This window comes from Echeneis naucrates, chromosome 11, assembly GCF_900963305.1.
Source record: "Echeneis naucrates chromosome 11, fEcheNa1.1, whole genome shotgun sequence".
In the NCBI taxonomy this organism is placed as follows: Eukaryota; Metazoa; Chordata; class Actinopteri; order Carangiformes; family Echeneidae; genus Echeneis; species Echeneis naucrates.
The window spans coordinates 17391392-17415144 of NC_042521.1; the positions used below are offsets into that span (position 1 = coordinate 17391392).

The 23753-nt window shown below is 42.1% G+C and overlaps 1 protein-coding gene across 4 annotated transcripts in view; it reads right to left on the reverse strand.

The window, feature by feature from the left end:
* The window catches only part of ptprua (protein tyrosine phosphatase receptor type Ua), a 199168-nt gene that overhangs the window by 56950 nt on the left and 118465 nt on the right, over positions 1 to 23753 (reverse strand). For all 4 annotated transcript variants that reach the window (XM_029513624.1, XM_029513626.1, XM_029513625.1 and 1 more), the window contains 6 exons: positions 23326 to 23497; positions 21558 to 21851; positions 12806 to 13126; positions 9853 to 9962; positions 6291 to 6492; positions 3197 to 3299 (listed from right to left, as the gene is read on the reverse strand). In XM_029513624.1, coding sequence (XP_029369484.1) covers positions 3197 to 3299; positions 6291 to 6492; positions 9853 to 9962; positions 12806 to 13126; positions 21558 to 21851; positions 23326 to 23497 — 1202 coding nt within the window. The remainder of the gene's footprint in view (positions 1 to 3196; positions 3300 to 6290; positions 6493 to 9852; positions 9963 to 12805; positions 13127 to 21557; positions 21852 to 23325; positions 23498 to 23753) is intronic.

A 23753-nucleotide genomic window follows, 5' to 3' on the forward strand; every position in this document is an offset into this window, starting at 1 on the left:
GGGTTAGGGTTAGGGTTAGGCCCAAAGGTCTGCAGTCTCAGCGGTGTAGGAGGAGTTTGGAGAACGCATGGAGAAGGACTTTCGGGAAGCACCAAGGTGTTTCTGGAAAACCATTCAGCATCTCAGGAGGGGAAAGCGGGTTATCATCCAAGCCATTAATGGAGAGGATGGTTCACTGTTGACCTCGGCTGAGGAGGTAGTCGGAAGGTGGAAAGAGCACGTTGAGGAACTCCTGAATCCAACTTTTATGTCCTCTGGGGTGGAGGCAGAGATCGAGGATGAGGACACCAAGGTAGTTGAAAAACTCCACAATGGCAAAGCCCCAGGGATTGCTGAGATCCGCCCGGAAATGTTGAAGGCTCTGGGTGTTGTGGGGCTGTCGTGGTTGACACGCCTTTTCAATATTGCGTGGAAGTCTGGAACAGTACCAAAGAAGTGGCAGACCGGGGTGGTGGTTCCCTTGTTTAAAAAGGGGGACCAGAGGATGTGTGCCAATTACCGGTTCATCAGACTCCTCAGCCTCCCTGGGAAAGTCTACTACAAGGCGCTGGAAAGGAGGGTCCGGCCGATCGCTTTACCGCACTGTTGTGGTGAAGAGGGAGCTGAGCCAGAAGGCAAAGCTCTCTATCTACTGGTCAGTCTTTGTTCCTATGCTCATGACTGAAAGAACGAGATTGCAGGTACAAGCGGCCGAAATAGGTTTCCTCAGGAGGGTGGCTGCAGTCTCCCTTACAGATAGGGTGAGAAGTTCGGCCATCCAGGGGGGACTTGGAGTAGAGCCGCTGCTCCTTCGCGTGGAAAGGAGACACTTGAGGTGTCATCCTTTTGATAAGGATGCTACCGGGATGCCTCCCAAGGGAGGTGTTCCTGGCATGTCCAGCTGGGAGGAGGCCACAGGGCAGGCTGAGGAACAGGTGGGGAGATGAAATCTCCACACTGGCCTGGGAGCGCTTTGGGATCCCCCAGTCAGAGCTGGCCAAGGTGGCCGGGGAAAGGGAAGTTTGGGGTCGTCTGCTGGAGCTGCTACCCCTGCGACCCAGCCCCGGATAAGCGGATGAAGATGATGTTGATGATGATGATGAAATCTACGTTCTTCACAGAGTCAGAAACTGGCACTCATTAACCATCACTATAGGGGACATTTACAGAAAGTTGACACATCTACTTGCCCTGCTGCTCTCTGAAAGGTGAGTCTTTAAAATTGTCCAGATTTTTGGCAGATTGACAATTTTAAGTTCCATTTAACAACTTACCTGCTTAACGACAAACCACCTGTACACACTTAGTAACCTTCAAAGCATATGTATTATTATCCAGTGCAATATGCATATTATGCTGTTCTGCTTATTCTGCTGTTCTTACACTATTGTTAGCTTGGCTCTGTTTGTACACATAATGCTTCATGTTTATTGTTTTTTTTACAGAAATGTATGATTAGACAATTCATTGTTCTTCCACAATAAAGGCAACTACACTGAAACGAATCTGGATGGGCAAAAACAGACTTCAGGAAATGATGATGCAGACACACGCAGGCATGTGTCATGCATGTGAGGATGAATGGAGCTAAAAAGCTTGCCTAAACAGAGATGTTTCCATTTTAAAAAGAAAGTAGATTGTAGTGAGTCATCCCCATGACAACAATGATTCCATCTACAAACAAAGACTGCTTTTACAGTGGTACAGTTCAGCTTTTGCTGTCCTTTTCGACCTCTGGCACCATTAGAAGCACATTTTGTGAAACTTGATGAAATTTGTGGGGCACTGTTGCCCAGCTTCCTTCCACAGTCCAAAGACATGGACACAGATGGATGGGAATTCAGTAATTCAGATTGTTTAAACCATTTCCAGTTGCAGGTGAAAAGGTAATAATAGGTAGGTGGCGAATAACTCTGCTATGAGTCTTTGTTTTCTGTTTCGAATAAATTCTCACAGGCCTGTGAGAATCCACCTCTCATCCTCCATCACTATTTTTTTTTCTAAATTTCCAGATTTTTACAAATAACTCAATGAGCACAATGATTATTAATGACAGAAACGGTAGCCAAAGCTATTAGACTAAAAGCCCACTTGTATGTAACATGTAACCACAATTTCAAGCTGTGGCTCGATACTTCTTATTGTTTTTTTTATATTATTGTATTTTTATATGATTCTGTTTCGTATAAATAGCAGAAATTTGTAAGGGTTGTAAGCTGAAGTCATGGGTCAGTGCAATGCAAGACGTTTACAATATCACAGCTAAAAGGCGTTGTTTGGCCTGATGTTGGGCTGAACAATGCCCCTTATCTGTGATATAAGTTCGTTCCATGGCCTGCCTTCAGCTATTGTTTCCAAAGAGGATTCAAGGTTGTTTTTACAATACACAAAACTCTAGTTCTCATCTGCATATGTATGTCTATATACAGTCCAGACCAAATATCTCAATGTGCTTTATTATTAATACATAATTGTATTATTCTGTTCCATATAATGAAAAGATATGGAGGCAGACACATTCAATATTATCAAATATTAGCCTAAGTCAAATTTTTGTTACTTGCCAATGACACCACAAGGATTCTATCCCATAGCACACACCAGTGCCTGTTGACTTATAGGCCCCCTTTAACTTTCTCACGCGTATAAATGTTTGCTCATCAAGTGGGCGAGCTAGCAAGAGAGAAAGAAAGCTTCATGCTTTTAGCCCTAAAGTTATGTTACATTTGCACAATGAATGAGACTCTGGCATAAATTTAAAGACTAATTGAAAAGCAATACCAACTGATATGCAAAATTTTACTATTATACACTATGTTGAATAAATACTATAAAAAGGCAGCTTAAAGCAACAAACTCCCTCATTTACTTCCATTAACAAAAATCTCTAATCACTGTGCACACCATCGCAGCTGCTGGCCCACGGTTTTAGACCGTGGTCAGCATGTGGTGTTGTTCTACAAATGCCTGACGAAGTAACTCAGGTTTAACTTTAGAAGTGAAAGTGGTTAACTATTTATTTATGTCTCCTCTGTCTTTGCTTCATTACCAGTCAGTAAAGCCGAATGGGATCCACTCTGCAATTGATTCTTTTTAGTTCCCTATCTTGTACTTTGAGAATAAAAGTCTTGTAAACCAATCTCCTGGTCCTCCTCTTTTTGATGGTAGCTATAAATATCACAGCAGGGAAGAGGCCTGAACGGTGCGTTAGCTGTACCTGACAGGTGCTCCTCTCCCCAGCGCTGGGCGCAGCAACACGGTGATGGTGCTCTCTGACTCACTCAGTGGAGAGGGGATGTCGTCGTAGTCAAACACCGGGGCTGGGAGAAAAATAGGAGCAGGAGAGACAACAAAGAATACTTACGATGAAGAAAACTGGCCCATCAGCCCATCAGAGACCCATCAATAATTTAACTAATGGTTAGAATTTCTGCAATTCGCAGAATTAGAATTCATGAAGACATGTAGGTGTACTTCTGCTTGGATATTATAATAATTTATCCTCCCCAATATAGAAAGATACAGCGTGTCATCTTTATTCATTACCGGCACAGATCCTGTGTACTGTAGTGTGTGCAGGCGCCCACACACTGCCATTGACTGATGATGACTAGAAACAGCAGCCAACTACAGAGAAAACAAGAAGCCCTTATAATATAATTAGGGCAGATCTCAAAGCAGCACAACCTCAGAAAAGCTCTGGGGACAATGAGGTTGAGTGTTCCCATCTCTGTTTACTACTAGTAGTGAATTAAGCGCAGTGTGTAGTGAGGCAAACGGCCATCCTGGTGCAACAGATAAGCTGAAAGATAAAAGGTTCCAGAACAGAAGTGGAAAGGTTTCTGCTTCTATTGACTTATTAAAAAAAAGTCAGGTTTTGTAACGCAGCATCCGAAAAAGAGAAACAGAAACTCGTTCCAATAAACACAAAGGCAGCTGAGCTCTGTGTGGGTGCACACGTACTGTTTCATGTCGGGTGGTTAAAGCCCAACATGAATTATGAAAGGACTTATAGTGCAACATTACACTTCCCGTGTTTGCCAGAATTTTTTTTTTTCTTCTTCCCAGACAGATGCAGCCAAGAGAGAGTGTGTGAAGCCGGAGGTTGAATTTCTTACCTTGACAGCTGTCAACCCACAGAAGCCACCTTCTGAAACCAGATGGATCAGGTACAGATAATAAGGAACGAGGGTGAACAGGCAGTTTTATTTACGCTGAGCCGTCACAACAATGAAAGGATTTGTTTGCTAACATATAGATCCAATGGGGCCCAAAGATATTTTAATATTATATATTACACTTTGAGATAGACGAATCACTTCCTTTTCTGCAGAGCTCAGGATTCTAGGAATGTGTGATTATGGTCAACAATTTTATTCGAATTTCTGCACTTCATTCATTCTTTTGCAGCTGCTTTTCTGTCAGGGTTGTGGGGATCTAATCTCAACTAACATTCTGGGAGTAGGCGGGCCAACATTCACACTAGTGAAATTGTTTCTTTCTCTGACTTGAGTTTACTTGGATTGTTTAGCCAAGGTGAATCGGTCATTTGAGTCATTTGAGTCACTGTGCGCACACAAGCTCCACCCAGTCCCAGTCCCCACAGTTTTTATACTGTTAAAACCACACATTTGAATCAGGACATTGAGCGTACTAATTACCTTTGTGACAAAAACATTGTGTCCTGTTTTAATCTGAGTGTCTGTATGTGTGAGTGGGTGTGTGCAAGCGTGGGTGGGTGTGGGTGGTGATGTGGCCAAGGTGGGGGAAATTGTCTTGTTTATTTTTATTTTTTAATGTGTAAAGCACCTTGTGCAACAGTATTCATTGTTTGTAAACTGCTGAATTAATTAAAATGTGATTGTTACAGTAAATAATTTCCTTTCACCGCATTGAAGGCCGGGGAAGGGAAAACGTAAGTGTTGGTCTCTTCTTTGCTGTTAGCTTACGGTGAATCAGTGAACAAGTTAACAGAGATGAAGAATCATGATTGATGAGTCTGTAAGACTTCCTGTTTTATTTTGTAGTCTTGTACTGCCCTGTTGTCATTCATTTTGCTTCTGATGGTTTTCTCTGCCCTAATGTCATTCACCTGCGTCCCGTTCCCCTGTATATTTATACCTGTTGTCTTTCCACATGTCTCTGTCAGATTGTCTGAATCCATTGTGAGGAACTTTCCGGTGTTATTTTCCTCGTGTGTATCTCCAGTGCTCCGACTGGTTTTTTGTCCTCCTCGAGTCCTCTTTTTGCCTAGCGTCTTTGTACCTCTGCCTTTTCTCACTCTCTCCTGGTTTTAACCCTCACCTGTTTTTCAACTCCTGATCCTGCCTTGTGTTTTTGTACTGCTGCCTCAGCTGACTGCCTGCCTGTGTACTGAACCTGGACTGTCGATAAACCACCTCTCTCTATTCGTTGCCTCTGATCTGCTTTGTGGGTCCCAGTTTGTCTGTCTGGTCCTGACATGTGGAGTGTATGTTTTTTATTTGTAGCAACACAATGCTTTATTTGTGGACCACTGTGACGCACTTCATTCCCAACAATAAACTGAAGCTCCTGTGGTTTTGACATTACACTTGGCCATATTGAGATTTCAGTGATATTTGGATTAATTAGCAGCTACAGGTAAACACTTTTTAAACACAGCACAGTTGTAAAAAAGCAGATAATTATTAATTAGTGTAATTAACTGTTTTTCATTTCAAAAGGTTTGACAGACTAATAAAATATAATTTAATTTGGAGTAATATATTCACCATCCAAAGCAAATGATCTGCTTTGACATATCTATATACATACATATATATATATATATATATGTACACACACGCGCACACAGACAAAAAACAATGTTTGAACAAATTAACCAATTTGTGAAAATGTTAACTAAATTATTAACCTTAAATAATAACAATCTACACTAATTAACAGAACTTGAGGCGATCATATTATAAAGAGTTCAGTTTTTTGTTTCCATTTGTTTTTGTCCAAAATCACCAAATTAAAATTGTATTAAAACCAAGAGACTAATTTAATATACAACTTAAAAAAAGCCGTCTTTGGTTGGAGTCTATTGCTTTGAGTAGGGACAGATTTTTGTCGGGAAAAAGGGGGGCTATGTTGAGGTGGTCTGGTTCTGTTGTGGCTTTTTATCTGTTAAAAGGGAGGTTTTCCACTGTTGCCAAATGCTGCTCATTGTCCTTACCCTGTAAAATGCCTTTAGATTAAACTTAAATTTGGTGCCATATATATAAAATGGAATTGACTCATGCACTCATGTACTGACACAGCAACAGTCAGCACCGGGGTCTCACCAGAGATATTGGTGGTGATCTCTGTGAGCGCTGTCTGGCCAAACCCCTTGGCGGTTCGGGCGCGAACGGACACCAGGTAGGTGGTTCCAGGATGCAGGCCAGAGAACATGTGGTAGGTCTCATTCCTCAGTTTGGAAACTGTGCGCCGAGGACCCGGCACATTAATGCTGGGGTCTGACGACTCGATGCTCTGGTAGCTGATCTAAAAAAGGAGGAAAAGCATGCCACTGAATTAGAAAAAGATGTGTAGTCCACAGCAATGCTAGCAGTCATGAAATGAAGAAATATTTAGGCCTATATAGCACCAGCATGTTAGGATATTAGCACATTCTCTTGAAGACAAAACTATCATGTTGATGTTCGCTGGTATAATGTTTACAGTACTTTTGGCAGGTTAGCATTCTGACATTTGCTAAATAGCACTAAATACAAAGTTCAGATGGGGCTGATGGGTACATCACTAATGTTGTACGTACTTGATTTGCATTTCAACCTACTGGTGGTGCAGGAAGAAAAATTCTGAGCGAAGCTAAAATAATTAAAATTCCTTCTAAAGAGGATATATACATTCCTGTATTTCATTGCAGTCCATCCAGATTCAAACCATTTAAACATAAACCAAAGAAGCCACCCTCTTACAGGCGATCACGCAGGAAAGGTTGTTAGGATTTATCCCCTGAGTGCCGTAAACAGCTGAACAAATCGATCACTTAGGTGTTGACACTTGAGATGTTACGAATTCATCCTCTGGGAACTAAAGCAGTGGAGAAACCACTACTCTACTTTCCTGAAAGATTAACACTGCCGTTACTATAGCTCCTACAGTGCTGCAGGCATGGCTAGTAAAAAGGAAGTTTAACTATTAGCCAGTTTTCAGTTGGATGGACGTGATTACACTTTCAAGTCAGATCCTTCAGCTTTCACTCAGCATGCATTCAGATGAACTGACTGTAAGCATTCCTCTATACACCATCATCCAGAGCTAAGCGTATTGTATAAGCTGTAGTGTAGATAGAGTATCAGTGATTTGCTTTACACGGCATATATCTCACTATTAACACTACCTGGAAGATTGAATTTTGCTGGCATTTCATTTGAGACTCTCATGAGAAACAGCACTCAATTAATGGTAGCACTCCTGCAAAAAGATGTCATCTCCCTGCTCAGATCTTTTAAATCTTATGCTGTAGTTAGCCGCTGATAATCAGACTCAGTGTCACACTCTCCCACTACAGCACAGTTAGTCTGATTTTACACAGCTTTCCAGATTAGCAGACAGAGCAGAGAGAAAAAAAAAAAAAAACAGGTACTGAAGATGAAAAGTAGAACGGAGGACCGGCATGATGATGTTGTGTTTTTGTTTTTTTTTTTCTGTTTGATCAAAGCATTTATAGTAAGTCTGTAAATTATATATATATATATCTAAATGGCACAAAGGAGCAGTTTATATAGAGAATCACAAACACTAACTGAATGTAATATATTTGACACATGCTAAATTTCTTTTCAAGAGAAGCTTAGAAACAAAAATGGATTTTAAAAAAGAATTTTAAAAAAGATTCAGAAGTCTAAAGGTGGACCACCATGTGGTCTTTGATGATAAATCAGGTCTAGGTGTAAGTACTAAAGGTCCTCAGTCCACAGAGAAATGCTCACAGTCTGTATTCAGAAACTGAGCCTTTCAACCAGCTGTCAGGACTTCTGGACTTCTTGGTCCACCTGGTCTCACCGTCCACTGTTTTCGTATTATTTTAACTTGGTTTTGCTAACTTTTACTACCTACAAAACAAAAAAAAACTGCCAAGAAAACACTACAAATCTCAAGAAGCCAAGATGTCACTGGAATGGAATTTATTTATTTTTCACCTGTTGGCTACAGGTTACGGCCACGTTGCTGTGCATCACTCAGAAAAGAATCAGCCCATAAACAGAAATGCTCGTAAACGTGACGCCCTGCTCCTGCATGGACTCCGGGGAAAACTCAGGTAAAAGTCTGTACTCTAACTGATAACAAAGACCTGTGCAAAGTGTAAAATATGGGACCTTACTGAAAATGTCTACTTGTATAAAGTATGAGAAAATTACTTTTTACAATGTTCACACAACGAAATAGTTCCTTCATATTTGTCTTGCCACATTCTGCTCCTGCATGCTCAGACGGGGGATCAAGGGGTGAATTTTTGATTTTTGATTCTGAGTTTTGCAGCACCAACCGATGTACACACACGTCCACACAAGCTCAAAACGTTTCAATTCATCCCCGGGCTTTGTGAGCCTGCTTCAAAAAAGGCACCGACATAAGAGACAAGAATGAGATCAGATGGTGGGAAATAACTGAGAGAGCTGCTTGTTTCTGGTGCCGAGTTCATTTGGAGGCTGAGCTGCCAAGCGCACACAGACATACAGACAAACGCGCTCCCATGTGCACAGCCAGTTTGTCTGTTGCTAGCTGGTCTAACGCTGGAGCTTGAATTTGTACTGCTGTCCAGTGGTAAAAAGTAGTGGAAACTTTACTGTCTGAAACAGAGTGGAAAAGTCCTTTTCTTATGTGGTATATGACAGTACTTGCAGGTGCTGGCCTTTATTTCTCCAACCTTTATGTTTATCGCCATCATTAACCATAAAGGTTTTCTGGAGGGGTCAGGCTTTAGCAGATTCAGAGTGAGTCATCATGTTTAGGTGGTTTTGATACACCGGTGTAAAAAAAAAAAAAAAGTGCAACCTTAACCAATCGCGAACCTTTGCAAATGGTGTGTACTCTAGTGTGAGCGTCAATGGGTGCATCACATACGTTTTCACCAAAAATCATTCTCATCAGATATTTGTCTCCCTGACATGAATACTGGATTAGATAAAAAAATATATATTTTATTGTCACGGCTCTGTTGTAGGCATCTAGAGCAGCAAAGGTTAAGGGGCGCGGGAACTTCAGCAGTATTCATTGCATAGGTTATAGCATCATTCAGTCCTCTGCAGAGTTCCTCATTTTCTAAACTTCTCCACCTGAATGGAAACTAGCTTATGACCAAAATGAGCCTTAATGTGTACTTAAAGTGGAAAAAGCTCTAAAAACCCATGCTGCAAAGGTCTACGGTTAACACAGGTCCTTCAATAATTAATTAGAAACATTTAAAGTTTCCCTCTTGCGGAGGTATCTCTTAGGCAAATAAGTAATTAGAATGGTTGTCCCCCATGTAATTACAGCCTGAAGTCTTTGCCTCAGCTTCATTACCATATGAACATGTACAGTAAATCCCATGAACTGTGAAAAGTGGGTCCTCCCCCCTCTAGTGGCTCAGGCTCATGTGTTAAACCAGCATCTGGGCAAGAAACAGGAAAAACATGCCTGGGGAGAAATCAAAGAGGGGGAGCTTTATAGTGTTGAAAGCCTGGAGAGGAGACTTTTACTTGATTTGAGTCATTATAGTGAAGGAGGATGAATAAAATAGATATTGGCAAGGGGAAAATAACATCCTACACCTGGAAAGGATTAGTGTGTGATGCAAAGGCAGCTGGGTTGTTTGGATGTAGATTTTATTGCATGACTAACAAGGTTACCTACCTCGTACTGTGTGATGAGACCGTTGGGTTCGATGGGCTCCTCCCACTTGAGGAAGATCATGTCATCAAGCGGGGTGAAGGTCAGCGACTCTGGAGCAATGCCACCGGGAACTACAGCGGGGAGAAAGAAAAACAACTTTCTCTGAAACAAACACTCAGCTCCAGTCTGAAGTTAATGGACTGTAGGTTCAGGCATGCCAGGGGGTAAAAACACCTTTGAAAGAACGAAAAAGCACAGGGGCCAAGGAGGGATGGAGGAGAACAAAAATTAGGGAGCAGAAAGAGAGCTGAAGGGGGCTGATGAAAGGAAACTTTGGACTAGCTTGCTCTCAGCACCTCAGGATGAATTGTGATTCTGGCTTCTACTGTCTGATAATAGAGCACCGTGTCTTGGAGGATGACAGTCGATTTTTCTTCCTTAGCACTTCACTGACAAAGAAATGGCACAGTAATCCAACCTGTGAACTGTCAGAGTACCTCTCTGCGTTTTTGGCTTAATAAGATGCATCTTCTTAAAGCAGTACAGGAGTTTTTGAGTGCTTGGGGTGCAGGGCAATTTACTAAGTTCTGAGAGAAGAAATAAATAACCCTCCTCATTGGACTGCTGGCTCCGGTGCACTGCAGTAAACTCTTGTAATATTAGCCTTCCTACATTAATATGTCACAGAATGAGACTTAAAAGGCCATAAGTCTGAGAGTATAATTTAAATAATGTGCAACTATGCCTGACAGATTTACACAGAAGAATAAAAAATCTCCATGAAACAGGGTTTGAATTATCAGGGACTGTGTTCTGTTTGTACTGTAAGAGAGGTTTGTATGGATAATAAGAAGCTGGATCAAAAAGCAAAACAAAACAAAAAACAACAACAAAAAAAAAAGCAGGTGTTCACCAAAAATTATTCCAAAATAAACCTAGCTACATTTGCTTTGTGCAATTGTATGATTCATCAATTATCAAACGTAGAAGAAGAAAAGAAGGCACAGGAAAGTAAAGCTCGGACTGAGTAATGCCCTGAACAAAGTGTATAGATTTACATAATGTAAACCACAACCTTTGCACAATGCTCTTTCTCTATTGAAATGGAAAAATTATGTCATTAAACGTCAACTTAGATGATGCCAGTTTTACTCGTAGAGGTGTCAAATGAAAGAGATCCAGCTCTCTCACATTTAAAGCGAATTTGGTCAAAATAGTTTCATTTTCATCTCATTCTTCTGCATTTCCTAAGCCAAATATTAACCCAACATGATGTCACCCATCGGTCTGTGAGCTGCTGCTTTGAAAAATTTAATCTGTAATTTGTCTGTCGGCCATCTTTGTTTTTCGAAAACCATATTGCGGCAAAAAGCCAAGGAGGAATGAGGGCTGGATCTGGCCTGCTCTGTACTATATCCTGTTTGGGTGATACACATGGGTGTAAATCACATGGCAGACACGTCTCCTAATTCATTCCTGTGTTTGTGTTCTATTTTCCTCTAAATGGGACCATCATTTAAAAAATGAATATAATTTATTGCAGACTTGGAACTTTCCCACTGATTTTTCTGGCAGTTCTTCTGTTTCTCTTCATGGTCATAGTCTGACCCTTTCAGATCTCTTTCAAGTGACGTCCCTGCATTTCCAGATATTTGCCCTCTGCTTTGTGTGGCAGATGTGACTGAATTACTCAACAGTGCACAACTTCTCTGACCTGTCTCAGTGCTACAGAAGCTGAGGTTTTGGTTGACAAAGAGGCCTTGGAAGAACAATCCTGGTTTATCCACAATTCCCTGACAGCCAAAGCTGCTCCAGCCAAGCAGCAGAGACACAGCAAAGCGCTACACCCGCGATTGATTGCTGAGCCCAATAGGAAGGGCAGGGGGAACTGTCACTGTCTGCGGCTCAATTACTGGAGTTGTGAAGGTGAACGCAGCTCTCCATATGACAGAGGGGGACTGGGGGCTGTCAGGTTGTCAGGCTGGCATTCAGCAGCTCAAAAGCAAAACTTTCCATTGGTGCTGACATTTCAACAATCTAGTAAAGTCAGGGGATAGAAGCAGTCAGACTTGTTATTTTGGCATGTACTGTTTTAACTTGTCACTTACTGACCAGCCAAATCGGATTTAAAAAAAAATATAATTATAACCACTGCGCTATATTCTGTATGCTATTCCATTTATGTAAATGCATTTGCCTCTGCCTAGTAGACAGCATTGTGTAGGTTTAGAGAACCAAGCACACTGTCTGCTTCTCTCCATTTCTCCTCCACTGCATGCTATTTTCAAGCGTTTGCTGTAAAATTGAAGGCAGAGCAATATTGCATTTCTTAGTGGGAACTAAAATGCATTTTGAAGCTTGTGCTGCTGTTTCATATCATGGTCGCCTTTGACTCTCACTGTATCTGCCTGGTCAAGAATACCCATAAATGGCTTTCAAATACATTAAAAGTCTTGCTTATTCTACACAACAATAAGTATCTGACTTTCTTTGCACTCTTGGGGAATTTGCATTCAAATGTGCCTAATCTGCTGATGTACACGGGAAAATATTAATACAAAGATAAGCAAAATCATTTTTGCTTTTTAGCCACTGGCCACGGCCGGAGCTGATTATTGTTCCTTTGGTCTCCATTTAAAAGCCTGAACTTCCATTTAATTATGCTGATCCAGCATATTTTGTAAGTCAACACGTTTTTTTTTTTTTGTTTGTTTGTTTTTTTTCATTGGTACTAGATGACCAAAGGCATGGATTTCTGTAAGCGTTGCACAATAATCATGTGAGCATGACATATGAGCAGACAAGGAGAAATGTTAAAAGTTCTGAAGCCTTAGCTAAGTAACTATGACAATGAAGAGCTTCAACGCATGAATAAAAACATCCCATTTATGCATAATAACCTTTCCAAAAAAAAAAAAAAAAATGCATATTCTTGTCCTGATGTTCACTGAGTCAAATGAAACCGCTCACTTACTGTCTTCCTCAGTCTGGAAGGTCACCTCCCTGCTCTCCTTCTTTCCTTCAGGGTTGGCCAGCGCCAGCCGGACATGGACTGAGCGGAAAGGCGGCAGGTCTCTCAGTGTGAAGTGAGAGGTGTTGCGATCCACAGATAGGCACTCTCTGACAGTGGCGTTGTTCCCACTGCTGCCCCCGGTCGGCATGGAGTAGCGGTAGCACAGAGACAAGGTGTAGGTGTGACAGCGGGTGAGGTTGTAGCCCAGGGGCTCCCACTGGAGGGCCAGCAGACGCGGCTGGATCTCTGTCGCTGTCAGGCCCCTCAAGGCACGCATGGGCTCTGGGAGGGCGACGGAGAGCAGAAATTATTTCAACGCAGTGCAAACAGTTGCTGGAAAGGATACTGAAGAGATCAGGCAAGGAAAGTGTGAGGAAGAAGCTCGCTGATAGTACTATTAGCAACTTTGGATAAATCTATGTGCGTGGATGGAAAATCTGGACATGCAGATTACCAACATATCTACTGATTTATGTTCTCAATGTTGATATGTCATTAAAAATGTTCTCAAATATTGCATACAATGAAGAGAGCAGACGCAATATTGCAGGAAAATTGCTCTCTCTAAGATTTCACTGGTCAAAATTAGATCAAGTGCTGAGGTAGAACAAAAGCTAAGGCAAAAACTATTAACTTGCATTAAAAAATTGTATAAAAAAATTAAGCATTCACTTTTTTTTCCCCTCTCTTTTTTGTCCACGTGGTCAAACAAGCTGTAAACACTGTAGCATGGAATATATTTCTCAGGCTGGGGAGCATGATAGTAAGCAGTTTCATTCTGTTGAATCAGCACTTTTTTCGTCAACGTTCTGGTTTAGTCTCCACTTGAGCAAAAAATCTGTTTCTTTGGCTGCTAAATGCTTCACTATGCTCACCAGCTTGCTGCTAACTTTGTCTGTGTGTTTTTGTGTGCTGGGCAGCTTGTATACAATGGGTTTTCCAGTGAAAGCTGGTGCCTGCTGCTGCTGCTGCTGGACATGAGGATGATAAGAGCAGAGACAGTGAAGCAAAACACTACATAGAGCAAAGGCGGGCAGCTGAGTTGCTGACAATTCTCTGTGGGTTCGTCTCCACAAGTGAGCCATTTTGCACTACACATAGTTATGGGGTCCATTAATATGACAAGTTAAAACCTGGTGTATGGGTGGACTGTGGAGTTTAGTGTCAGCTTGATTCAGCTATTTATCTGTTTGCCACTCTCTGTGCTCACAGATAGTTTTAACAGAGCTGAGTTCCCAGTAAAGCTGCTCGCTCTGATGTTTTTCCCTTTCTGTGCTCAGACAATTGGACAAGTTTGAAATAATGACTAAAATGCAGCCTATTAAAAGAGCATGAAAACCAGCAGTCACATCTGAGCTACTGCTAAAATGCTGGCGTTGTAGCCACGTCACTGGACCAAATCACTCAGTTAAAGATGACGACTGACCTTATTTATTGCTAAAAGAAAGACTCAGGCAAAAAAATTGCAAGCTCATTATTGACACTGTCAGCTGCTGTGTTGTCTTTTTTTAACGTGACTGCCTTCTACAAGACGGTTTGATCAGGAAGTCACAAGATTCGGAATGAAGTTGCTACAGTGTCTGAAAGTTCAATTTGTCTAGCAACAAAAGGTGCTGAGTTGGTCAAATTCAGAATGACCTACGGTGTAACCTTATCAGTCAGTCGGTGACAGTAGTGCTTATAGGGCTGTCCCTGTTGTTGCATTCATTCATTCATCTTCTAACATTTATCCATTTCCTGGTTGTGGGAAGTGCTGGAGCCAATCCCAGCTCACACTGGGTGAGGGTGGGTTACACCCTGGACAGGTCACCAATCCATAACAGGGGCAACACACAGAGACAATCAGAGACCAACAACCCCTCACACTCACACCTACAGACAATTTAGAGTCACCCAATTAACCCAAACATGATGTCTTTGGACAGTGGGAGGAAACTCACACAGGTACAGGGAGAACATAGAAACTGGCCCCAGGCCAGGAACCAAACCCACAACCTTCTTATTGTGGGGCAACAGCGCTAAACGCTATGCTGCCCCCGGTGTTGCAGTCCAGACGAAAATGCTTTTAAATGAGGAGGTCAACGTGATACCAAGTCATAGCCAGTGGTTGGTGAGGGAGTTAGGGTGATGTTACCAAGGTCAGTGGGACAGGCCATGAAATTGATAGGCGGATTAAGTTTCTGGATCTAAGCAAATATTGCACTGAGCGACATGGAATACCTCCTGATTTACACTCCAACCATCTGCTATGGTCTTGAGCTTTTTGTGAAAGAATAACTTGTCGTGTTGAAACTAACTTTAAAAAGTGGTCAAGAGTAACATCTTTTCTGTGCACCAAATCCTCATCCTTAGGGACAGCGCAGGGATTTTCACATGTAAAAGGATTGCAGAGTAAAACTGCTGTTCCTTTACAATGAATAGAGGCTGTTGAGAGGTTTGGACAGAATGCTTCCCCATGGAGGTGGTCTGGGCATGTGAAATTGGCAGGAAACCCAGAGACAGACCAAAGCGTGCTGGAAGGACCGCAGAGCCCGACCAAACCTAAGGCTTCCTGGGATCTCCCAAAAGGATGTGACCGGAGGAGCTGGATTTCCAGCTACTTTTGCTCCCTCTGCCACATCAACATCGATAAGCAAAGGAACAGATAGATAGAAAAAACCACAACCATTTTATTTGTGTTAACACAAGATTAGATGTTTTTTTCTCTCGCAGCACAATTGATTCTGACAATACAAATTTACTTTTATCTAGAAATCATACCCAGTGGAACTTAAGAGAGGAATACTGATGTAGCTTTAAGAGAATAGTGGGGTGAAAGCAGTAAAAGAAATCTACCTTCTAGGAAAAAGTACCATATAGTGTAGTACTGACTTCTCCCCTCATATTAATGGGGGTTGTAAGAGACCAGATCATGGCCAAGCCAAAGAATCCTACGTGAACAGATGGAGCCTAATTACTACTGTCATGTGTGAACGTTTTGATTGCACACGGCCATGTCCCTGTCACGCAAAATGTCCAGTTTGACACAGAGGTGGTGGTTATTTCTGTCCTGTAGCCCGGCCAGCATCTACTGCTGAGACGTCAGACTCACCAAAAAGAGGGTGATGCCTACAACATGGCATTGCCTGGCAAGAGAAAGGAGAAAGGACTGGGGAAGCAGCAGCCCTGCTGCATCACTAAATAGAGTTCAGAGCTGTGGCGTGAATTAACGAAGTAAAGTCACGGAAGAGACATTAGCTCCGAGGGGAGAGAGGTGTGACGGAGAGGAAAACATCTCTAAAGTCCTTGCTGATTTGAAAGATGTTTGCTCTCTCAGGCTGAGCTTGGCTTATTTGTGTTTTCACAGCAGACACTATGACAAGCTGAAACCTTCACAGGAACAGTATCAGTCAAATCTGTATTATGTTAGAAATGCTGATAAAAAAAAAAAAAAAATCATCAGACACTAGCCAGTCATTCTCATGTCAGAGGTGCATGAGAATGACTGGCTAATGTCTGATGATTTTTTTTTTATCAGCATCAGATCTGTGTAGTTTACTCCAGTCTACTCCAGCGACAAACCAGGTCCACCACCTGAGGTGTGCTAGTTTCTGCTCCAGATGCCATTACTCATCATTACAGCAGCACTGCAGCAGACTTTGTCCTGCCCTATCCACCCTGCAGTCCTCCACCAGCCTTGCCCCAAACTGACATTCGGCTTGATTAGCCTAATCAAAGGGATTTAGCCAGAGGACAGGGGAGTTAGGAGGGATATGGAAGCTGGACAAGAGATGAGTAGGGGCAAGATGGAAAAAGTGAATGAGGGAGAGTCCCCGTGGGCGTGCACATTGGATCTCATCCTCCTCATCTTTAACAGATGCCTCAGTGAATCGCCACTGAGGCCTGTCCCTCCTGCCAGGAGCGATGTTGGGATCATGATGGAATATGAGTGCCAAACCCTCATATTTACCACAGAAACCACAAGGGGTTTTGAATGTTGAAACTTGTATTTTAGAATGAGTTCATCTGGTCATATATATATAAGGTAATAGTAAAAAGGCTGTCAAAATCATTGTCACACACTTCACATTTCTTAGATTCTAGATGTAGTTCCACAGGTCTGACTGGATGGATTGTTTATTTGTATTTTTCTTTGGTACACTGAAGAGTTTTCAGTTGTCCATTTTATTATAACCTTAGTTTTACAGGTAAAAGAAGGATAGTGCTCCCGTGACCAGGACAAGATCCACTGAAATTTTACAACGGCCGAAGTTAGTTTTAACATCCTGGATGGTAAATGAAATATGACAAAAACAAGATATTGAAATTGTCTCAAAAGCCGTTGACTGTTGCATCATTGAATTGGCTAAATTTAGAGCCAACAGCGTTGAATGAAAATTTGCATTAGAAACAGAACAATACTTTGAGTTTGAAAATTTTAACGACTGGCAGCATGGCGGCATAGTGGTCAGTGCTGTTGCCCCACAGTAAGAAGGTCGCAGTTTCAGTTCCCGGCCTGGGTCCTTTCTGTGTGGAGTTTGTATGTTCTCCCCGTGCCTGTGTGGGTTTCCTCTCACCGTCCAAAGACATCATGTTTGGGTTAACTGGTGACTCTAAATTGTCTGTAGGTCTGAGTGTGAGTGGTTGTTGGTCTCTGTCTGTCTCTGTGTGTTGGCCCTGTGACCTGTCCAAGATGACCCCACCCTCGCCCAGTGTGAGCTGGGATTGGCTCTGGCACCCCCTGCGACCCGGAAGTGGATAAACGGTAGAAGATGAATGAATGAATGGGTTTAACGACAGATAAGTCAGTTTTATCATAAAATTATAGAAAAAAAAAAAACTGTGGTGTAAAAGTAGTTTGCGCTGGTCTTTGTCTCACTGAATATAAACAACACAATTCTTACTTTTAAAAGTACAATCCTCAAGCTATCTGCCATTTAATTTTCATTCCCAGCATGCAATGAATCTTGGGAGAGATTGGCGATTTCATTTCCCAGGAAAACGAGGATACATTTCTGGCCACAATTTTGAGGAGCTTTTGATCCAACTGTGACACGCTTGGCCTTTCAGTGAAACCCCCAGAGAATAAGAGCATTGGTGTGACACACAGCTAATGTTAATCCGTCTCTGGTTTACCCTAACTGCAACAAAGATTCAAGAGGCAAATTAGACTGCTGTTTAAACATCAGTCTAGACTTCAGCTTTCAAATCACTTCATTTCCAGGCAAATTTCTCTTCACAAATAGTTTGTGTGAAAAACAACCGCAATTGCTGTGGTTTGTTTAAAACCTACATGATTGCATATAATGAATTCAAGATTTACTGAGTGACAATGCTAACAGCCTCCCATCACTGCTTCAAACCAATTCTTGTGCCCAACTTCATCCACAGTTGTGGCATGGGGATAGTTGGGGCCTTCCTGTGTGGAGTTAACATTCTTCTCCTTATATCTGCTTCAGCTTCCTGCTGCTTCCTCCATGAATGTGAGTGTAAATGGTCTGAATATGCCAGCCCTGTGATTGATTAGTGATCTAATCGGTTATACATCGCTCAGCAACCTCGGCTGGGACTGGCTCCATGAATTAATATATATGTAAAAGGGTTTCCATCTGCTCCTGAGAAGCCAGGTGGGGGAAACAAGCCAGTTCTCAGAGATTCTGTAGTAGGATGCAATTATCTGCAAGAACAGGCCCTTTTACACATCTCTATTCTAGCACATTTGTAGTTTAATAACATCATGAGCATGCGGACATCAGCACACTCATTCTAGCAGGTACTTGTCCTGAAGACATGCATGATGCTACCTACACCAATTAGAAGTACAATCCAAAGCCTGAAACTCTTTGGAAGATTTGAAGCACATTCATTTTAGGTACACTGGCTGAAATGAGGACTGGCAACCTGTCCAGGGTGTACCCTCACCCAATGTGAGCTATGATTGGCTCCAGCACCTCCTGCGACCCGGAAACAGATAAGCGCTAGAATATGAATGAATGAATGAATGACTGACTAGGCTGAAAGTAGCAGATATTATACTTTGCAGGTCTCATTCTCCCACAAAAAAGATTATGATCTCAGAAAATATAGTATAATAGATCAGTGCAATATCACAAAAATGTGCGGCTTTTAGGAAAGATACAGGCAGCATTAATCTTATGGGACCTAAATGGCACATCTTTGAACAATGCTTATTTGTAGCCATATGAGAGTGAACATTGGATAAAAAAAGCAAATGGGCACAACATTTGCTTCGTATCTGAACTGGGTCCCTTGACAAGGACACCATAGGGAGCAAAAATCTCGGCACCAAGTAAGCATGAAATGTCACACTCAACAACTGTTTGAAAAAAAAAAAAAAAAAAAAAAGGCTTTCCGTGACACATTAGGAAGACAAAGTCACCCAGAGTTTTGTGTCAGAGGGCTACTGCTGTCTGCTGCGTTTTCCCCAGGGATAAGTCTTCAGATGTGAGCAATGGGAGTAGACAGGAGGTGGGCGAGTGGAAAACACTGATGAGAGTGGATCAAAGAGTGTGGCAGGTGACAGGGACGTCACGCTGTCTACTTGACAGAGCGGCAGGGTGCCATTTTCACCCCGATGAGTAGCACCATGGCTAAACAACAGATGAGCAGGTGCGAGAGGACCCTTCCCCGTGCCTGCATGTCATCCCTGAGATAGAGAGAGCCTCAATACCACTGTGCACTGTGCCATGCTGTCCTCAACAGCCCCCTTAAGGTCAGTCATTAACCCAGCAGTGTGGTGCCAGCAGACACAATATATATTGTTTGTCAGATTCTCCACACTTCTTAGCTTGGATGCAACTGTAACGGTAGATGAAAGCATGCCTCTTCAAATAAACGTGTTTATATTAGGTCTGAGGCCAGGATGAATAGAAATCATCAGACACCTTCTGTGCCAAAATGACAACGAAAACACTTTTGATCTCAGAGGCTTCGGGCAACCTACAAGTTGATAAGAGATGCATCGCATCTCAGTTTGATAGAGCTTCCAGCTGCAGCTAAGGGTGCAGGCGAATCTTGGAGAGCCAAAGCAGGAACAGACCGTGGTTTCTGTGTGAACAGCAGGAAGAAGCAGATGATCTCCTGGTGTTTTGTGCCGATATGCTAGGCCTTCTGTTTGCTATGTGCAGCAGTAACTCATGGAGTCACCCGTAAGGTATTCTACTTTAGGGCTAAGACATCTCTATAAACCACATCATGTGAAAGCGAGCAATAAAACAATCAACGTATTAAATAATTAGTCATTCAACTGTTAATGAGCACTTGTTTGAACTCAGCCAGGGTTCTGGCCTCAATATCCACAGGTTTTTAACAGAATAAGTGTCAATGATTGGGCAGAGGATATTTTAAGATGAGCTTCTGCAGTGTCAACGTCTCTGTGAGCCTGTACTGCAGCACGGTACTGCTCTGAATTTATCTCATGGATCATACTTCTGATCTGCTGCATATGGAGTCATCACCGATGTTTGTGTTTGACATCTAACTACTACTTCTTGCTGTAGCACCTGTTCTCATGGCGATCGTAGCTCACGTCATAATGACTTTCTTGCTGACCACACACTGATCAGATTTAAACGACTTTAACTTCGCAATTAGCAGTGGCTTTCCTCTCTCCGCTTTCTTTTCTATGCTGACTTCCATTTAAGTTTGTCCAGTTAGCACGATAAACCCTGACGGATTAGCACTGAATACTAGGTACAGCTGAGGCTAATGCAATGTATTTAGCTCTCCCCACATAATTAGAAGAAGTCCATCTTGAAATGGGCCATAAATGCCAGAATTTTGTTATTTTTAATTTTTTTGTGAAGACACAAACCCACAAAATACCAAGGCCATGCCACTAGCTAAAAATTATTCATAATGCTAATGCAGAAGCTAATAGTAGCTAATACTTTAGTTTAAGCATTGTGAATAATGCTATGGTTTGATGAATATGATGTTATGATTTTTTTCACCCTATTTTTTGTCATTTTTGACCAAATTTTCACCATGGAACGTTTTGCTTCATGAGCTGATAGCCTTTCCTGCTAGGATTGTCATGTTCTATGACAATCTTAGTGGTCAGGCCCTCACCATTATACCATTCATGCTAACAGGTGAGTTAACCTTTAGAAGAAAACTATATGTGCTTTTCTTCACAGGATACATTATTAGAAAGAAACATTCAATGTTAAGTGATCATTTTCAAATAAGAGTTTATCCCAGATTATATATTATATATGAGTCTGATAGAATTTGATTTTGATTTTGCTGCTTTACTTTTTTTTATCCTGAATGAAAATTAATTGGGTTTTGGTTGAACAATACAAGCAATTTAAATGTGTTACCTTCGGAAAATATGTGATAGGCATGTTTGCTTTTTATTAAAAAAATTAATAAATGTAGATTTTAGGTTTTAGCAACATTTCTTGTCTGGATGCACAAAAGAGTTGGTGTCTGAGTTAAACCTTAGTGGTTTATGTGGATAAAATTAAGATGGTAAAGTTCTAGGTATTAGCCTCCTCCTCTTCTGCCTCTTTCTCTTTTCTATAATCTGTAAAAAAAAATAAAAAAGCAATTTAAGTCTCGCCCACTGAGGTTTACCCCAACCAATGAGATTATTTCTGGTGCCAGAGAAGCTTTGTCTATGTGTTTGTGAGTGAATTATGAATTTGCCTCCCTGCCATGGATCTTACCTGGAGTTTTGAAAGAGGCATCTATGCTTAAAGCGACTCACCTGCGCACTTGGTTCTGCTTATCAGGGGAGGTCCGGGGGCTCCTGTCCCCCCCTCCCCGGGCCGGGTGAGCAGGACACTAATGCGGTACTCAGTGTCGGGCTCTAAATGCCAAACTTTGTAGGTAAGTGAGCCCACACCGTGAGTCTCTGTCCACGTGGACTGGCTGGCTCGGTACTGGATTTCCCGCCTGATGACTGGTCCATCCCCGACAATGGAGTTGGTGTTGAGCTGGATGATCAGGTAGGTGGGGCCTGCCCGGAGGAGCTGAGGGGGCGCAATCGGAGTCGGGGGCACTACAATGAAGAACACAGTGTTGCTATATATCTGAGTGTATAATCCCATTATAACAAGGTACTTGTTAGTATGAGAGTTGAAACAATAGACGAATGCAGATGAAAATCGGTCCTTGAAAACATTGATGAAAATCAGTCAAACAGTGATTTTCAGCAGAAAAGAACCACGTCATGAGAGCAAAGGAGACGTCAAGGATTTCTGTCATGGATTTCTGTCATGGATTGTCTCGTTTTTTTGTTTTATAGTTTCAATAACATTATTTCTGCTCTGCTAGAGCAGTGAGTCATAAAAATCGTTTAATCACATCAGGATTATAGGAGATGAAGGGAGAAGGAGACAAAGACAGAGGCAGGGAGACACAAAGAGAGAAAGGAGACTTGTGTTGCGAAAGAGAGGCAGAGAGGGCAAGCAAGAGAAAGAAAGAAGGACAGAGAAAGAGGAATAGTGACAGAAAAGGAGCAAGAGAGAAAAAAGAGCAGAAGAGACTGGGATACAGAAAGAGAGAGAGTAGAGGATGCTTCATATTCTTAACGTTCACTCTGACTGGGAGCTTATTTGCATAAATAATAGCATAATTAGTTCTTTCCGCTGTGTACATAAAAAGCTGAGCCATGATAGACAGCCTGACCCCATCAACCCTCAAACACCAATTCAATTCATTTGAATGATTAATTTGTTGTCATATCTATGGACACATGATGCAGTGCACTTTGACTACACAGACAGTATTTGTGCCGGAAATACAGAGCACTTAGCCTGGTTGAGAATGAAGAATGGAGGAAGGTATAAGTGCTGACTGATACCTGCACTGTTGATCGAAGCTCCCAGTCTCAAGAGACAGCAGGAGCACCAGTATAGAAGCTGCTGGTGATGAGGCCATCTAGTAAAATGCATTGTAGCTACATAAAAAGAAAACAACTAAAAAAAAAAAAAAATAGCATTGTTTTGTTGTACTGTTTGGTGAAAAAAAATATTCCTGGGTTATCTCGCTGTCAAATCGAGCCTCCCTTTGGGAATGTACTTTATTCACTAAACTACCGTATTCCCCATGCACAAGGCTTGTACTTCGCTCTACCTGACACGACTTGAAGATTTAGGTCCCTTTGCAAGGTCTTAAAAAAACACCTAATTAAAGCAGTTATAAGTCAGAAATAAAGTGTGAACTAAACAGGACACTTATTTCCGTTTCCTGTGTGCTTCTACAAGAAAGTGGCTAAAACCCATTTTTGTTTTTTTAGCCACAGTGACTTCAGTGCCAGGGCCTTCTGCTGACTCTCAAAACTGGGAGCACGCTGATGCAGGCCTACTGCAGGCAACACAGGGACTTTTGAGAATTGTCTCACACACCCCAACTTTACACACAGACCATTTTCTAATGTCACTCTCTAAAAGGAATATTTCCACGTAATATTTGCCACGATATGGCCCAAACATTTGCTGATTTGTTCACATGTTCCTACATGTGAACCTCACCTCTGACGATGAGCTCTCCAAAGTTGGAGACGGAAGCTCCTCTGGCGGAGAGTGTGATACATCGATAGAGGTCTTGCTCCCCGCGCTGCGCCTCTACCTGGAAAGTTGCCATCAACCTCTTGTGGCTCAGCCGCGACAGCAGGGACGTGTCCAGCACCACCCCATTTCTCCGCTGATGCCCAGAGAGAGAGAGAGAGTGAGAAATAAGCCACCAGCACACCAACCTCGCGCCATACTAACCTGAAGTCTATTCAAGTGATTAAAAGGAGGCATCGGGTTGAAGGGCAGGCAGGAGGGACGAGGGAGGTTTGGAATTAGCTACAAGGGAGAGCAAGATAATAAGTATGTGATAAATGAAGTAACAATAGTGTATTTTTTCCTCATGAACGCCGGTGACACAGGCCTCCTGGGTCATTGTTTCCAGTGCA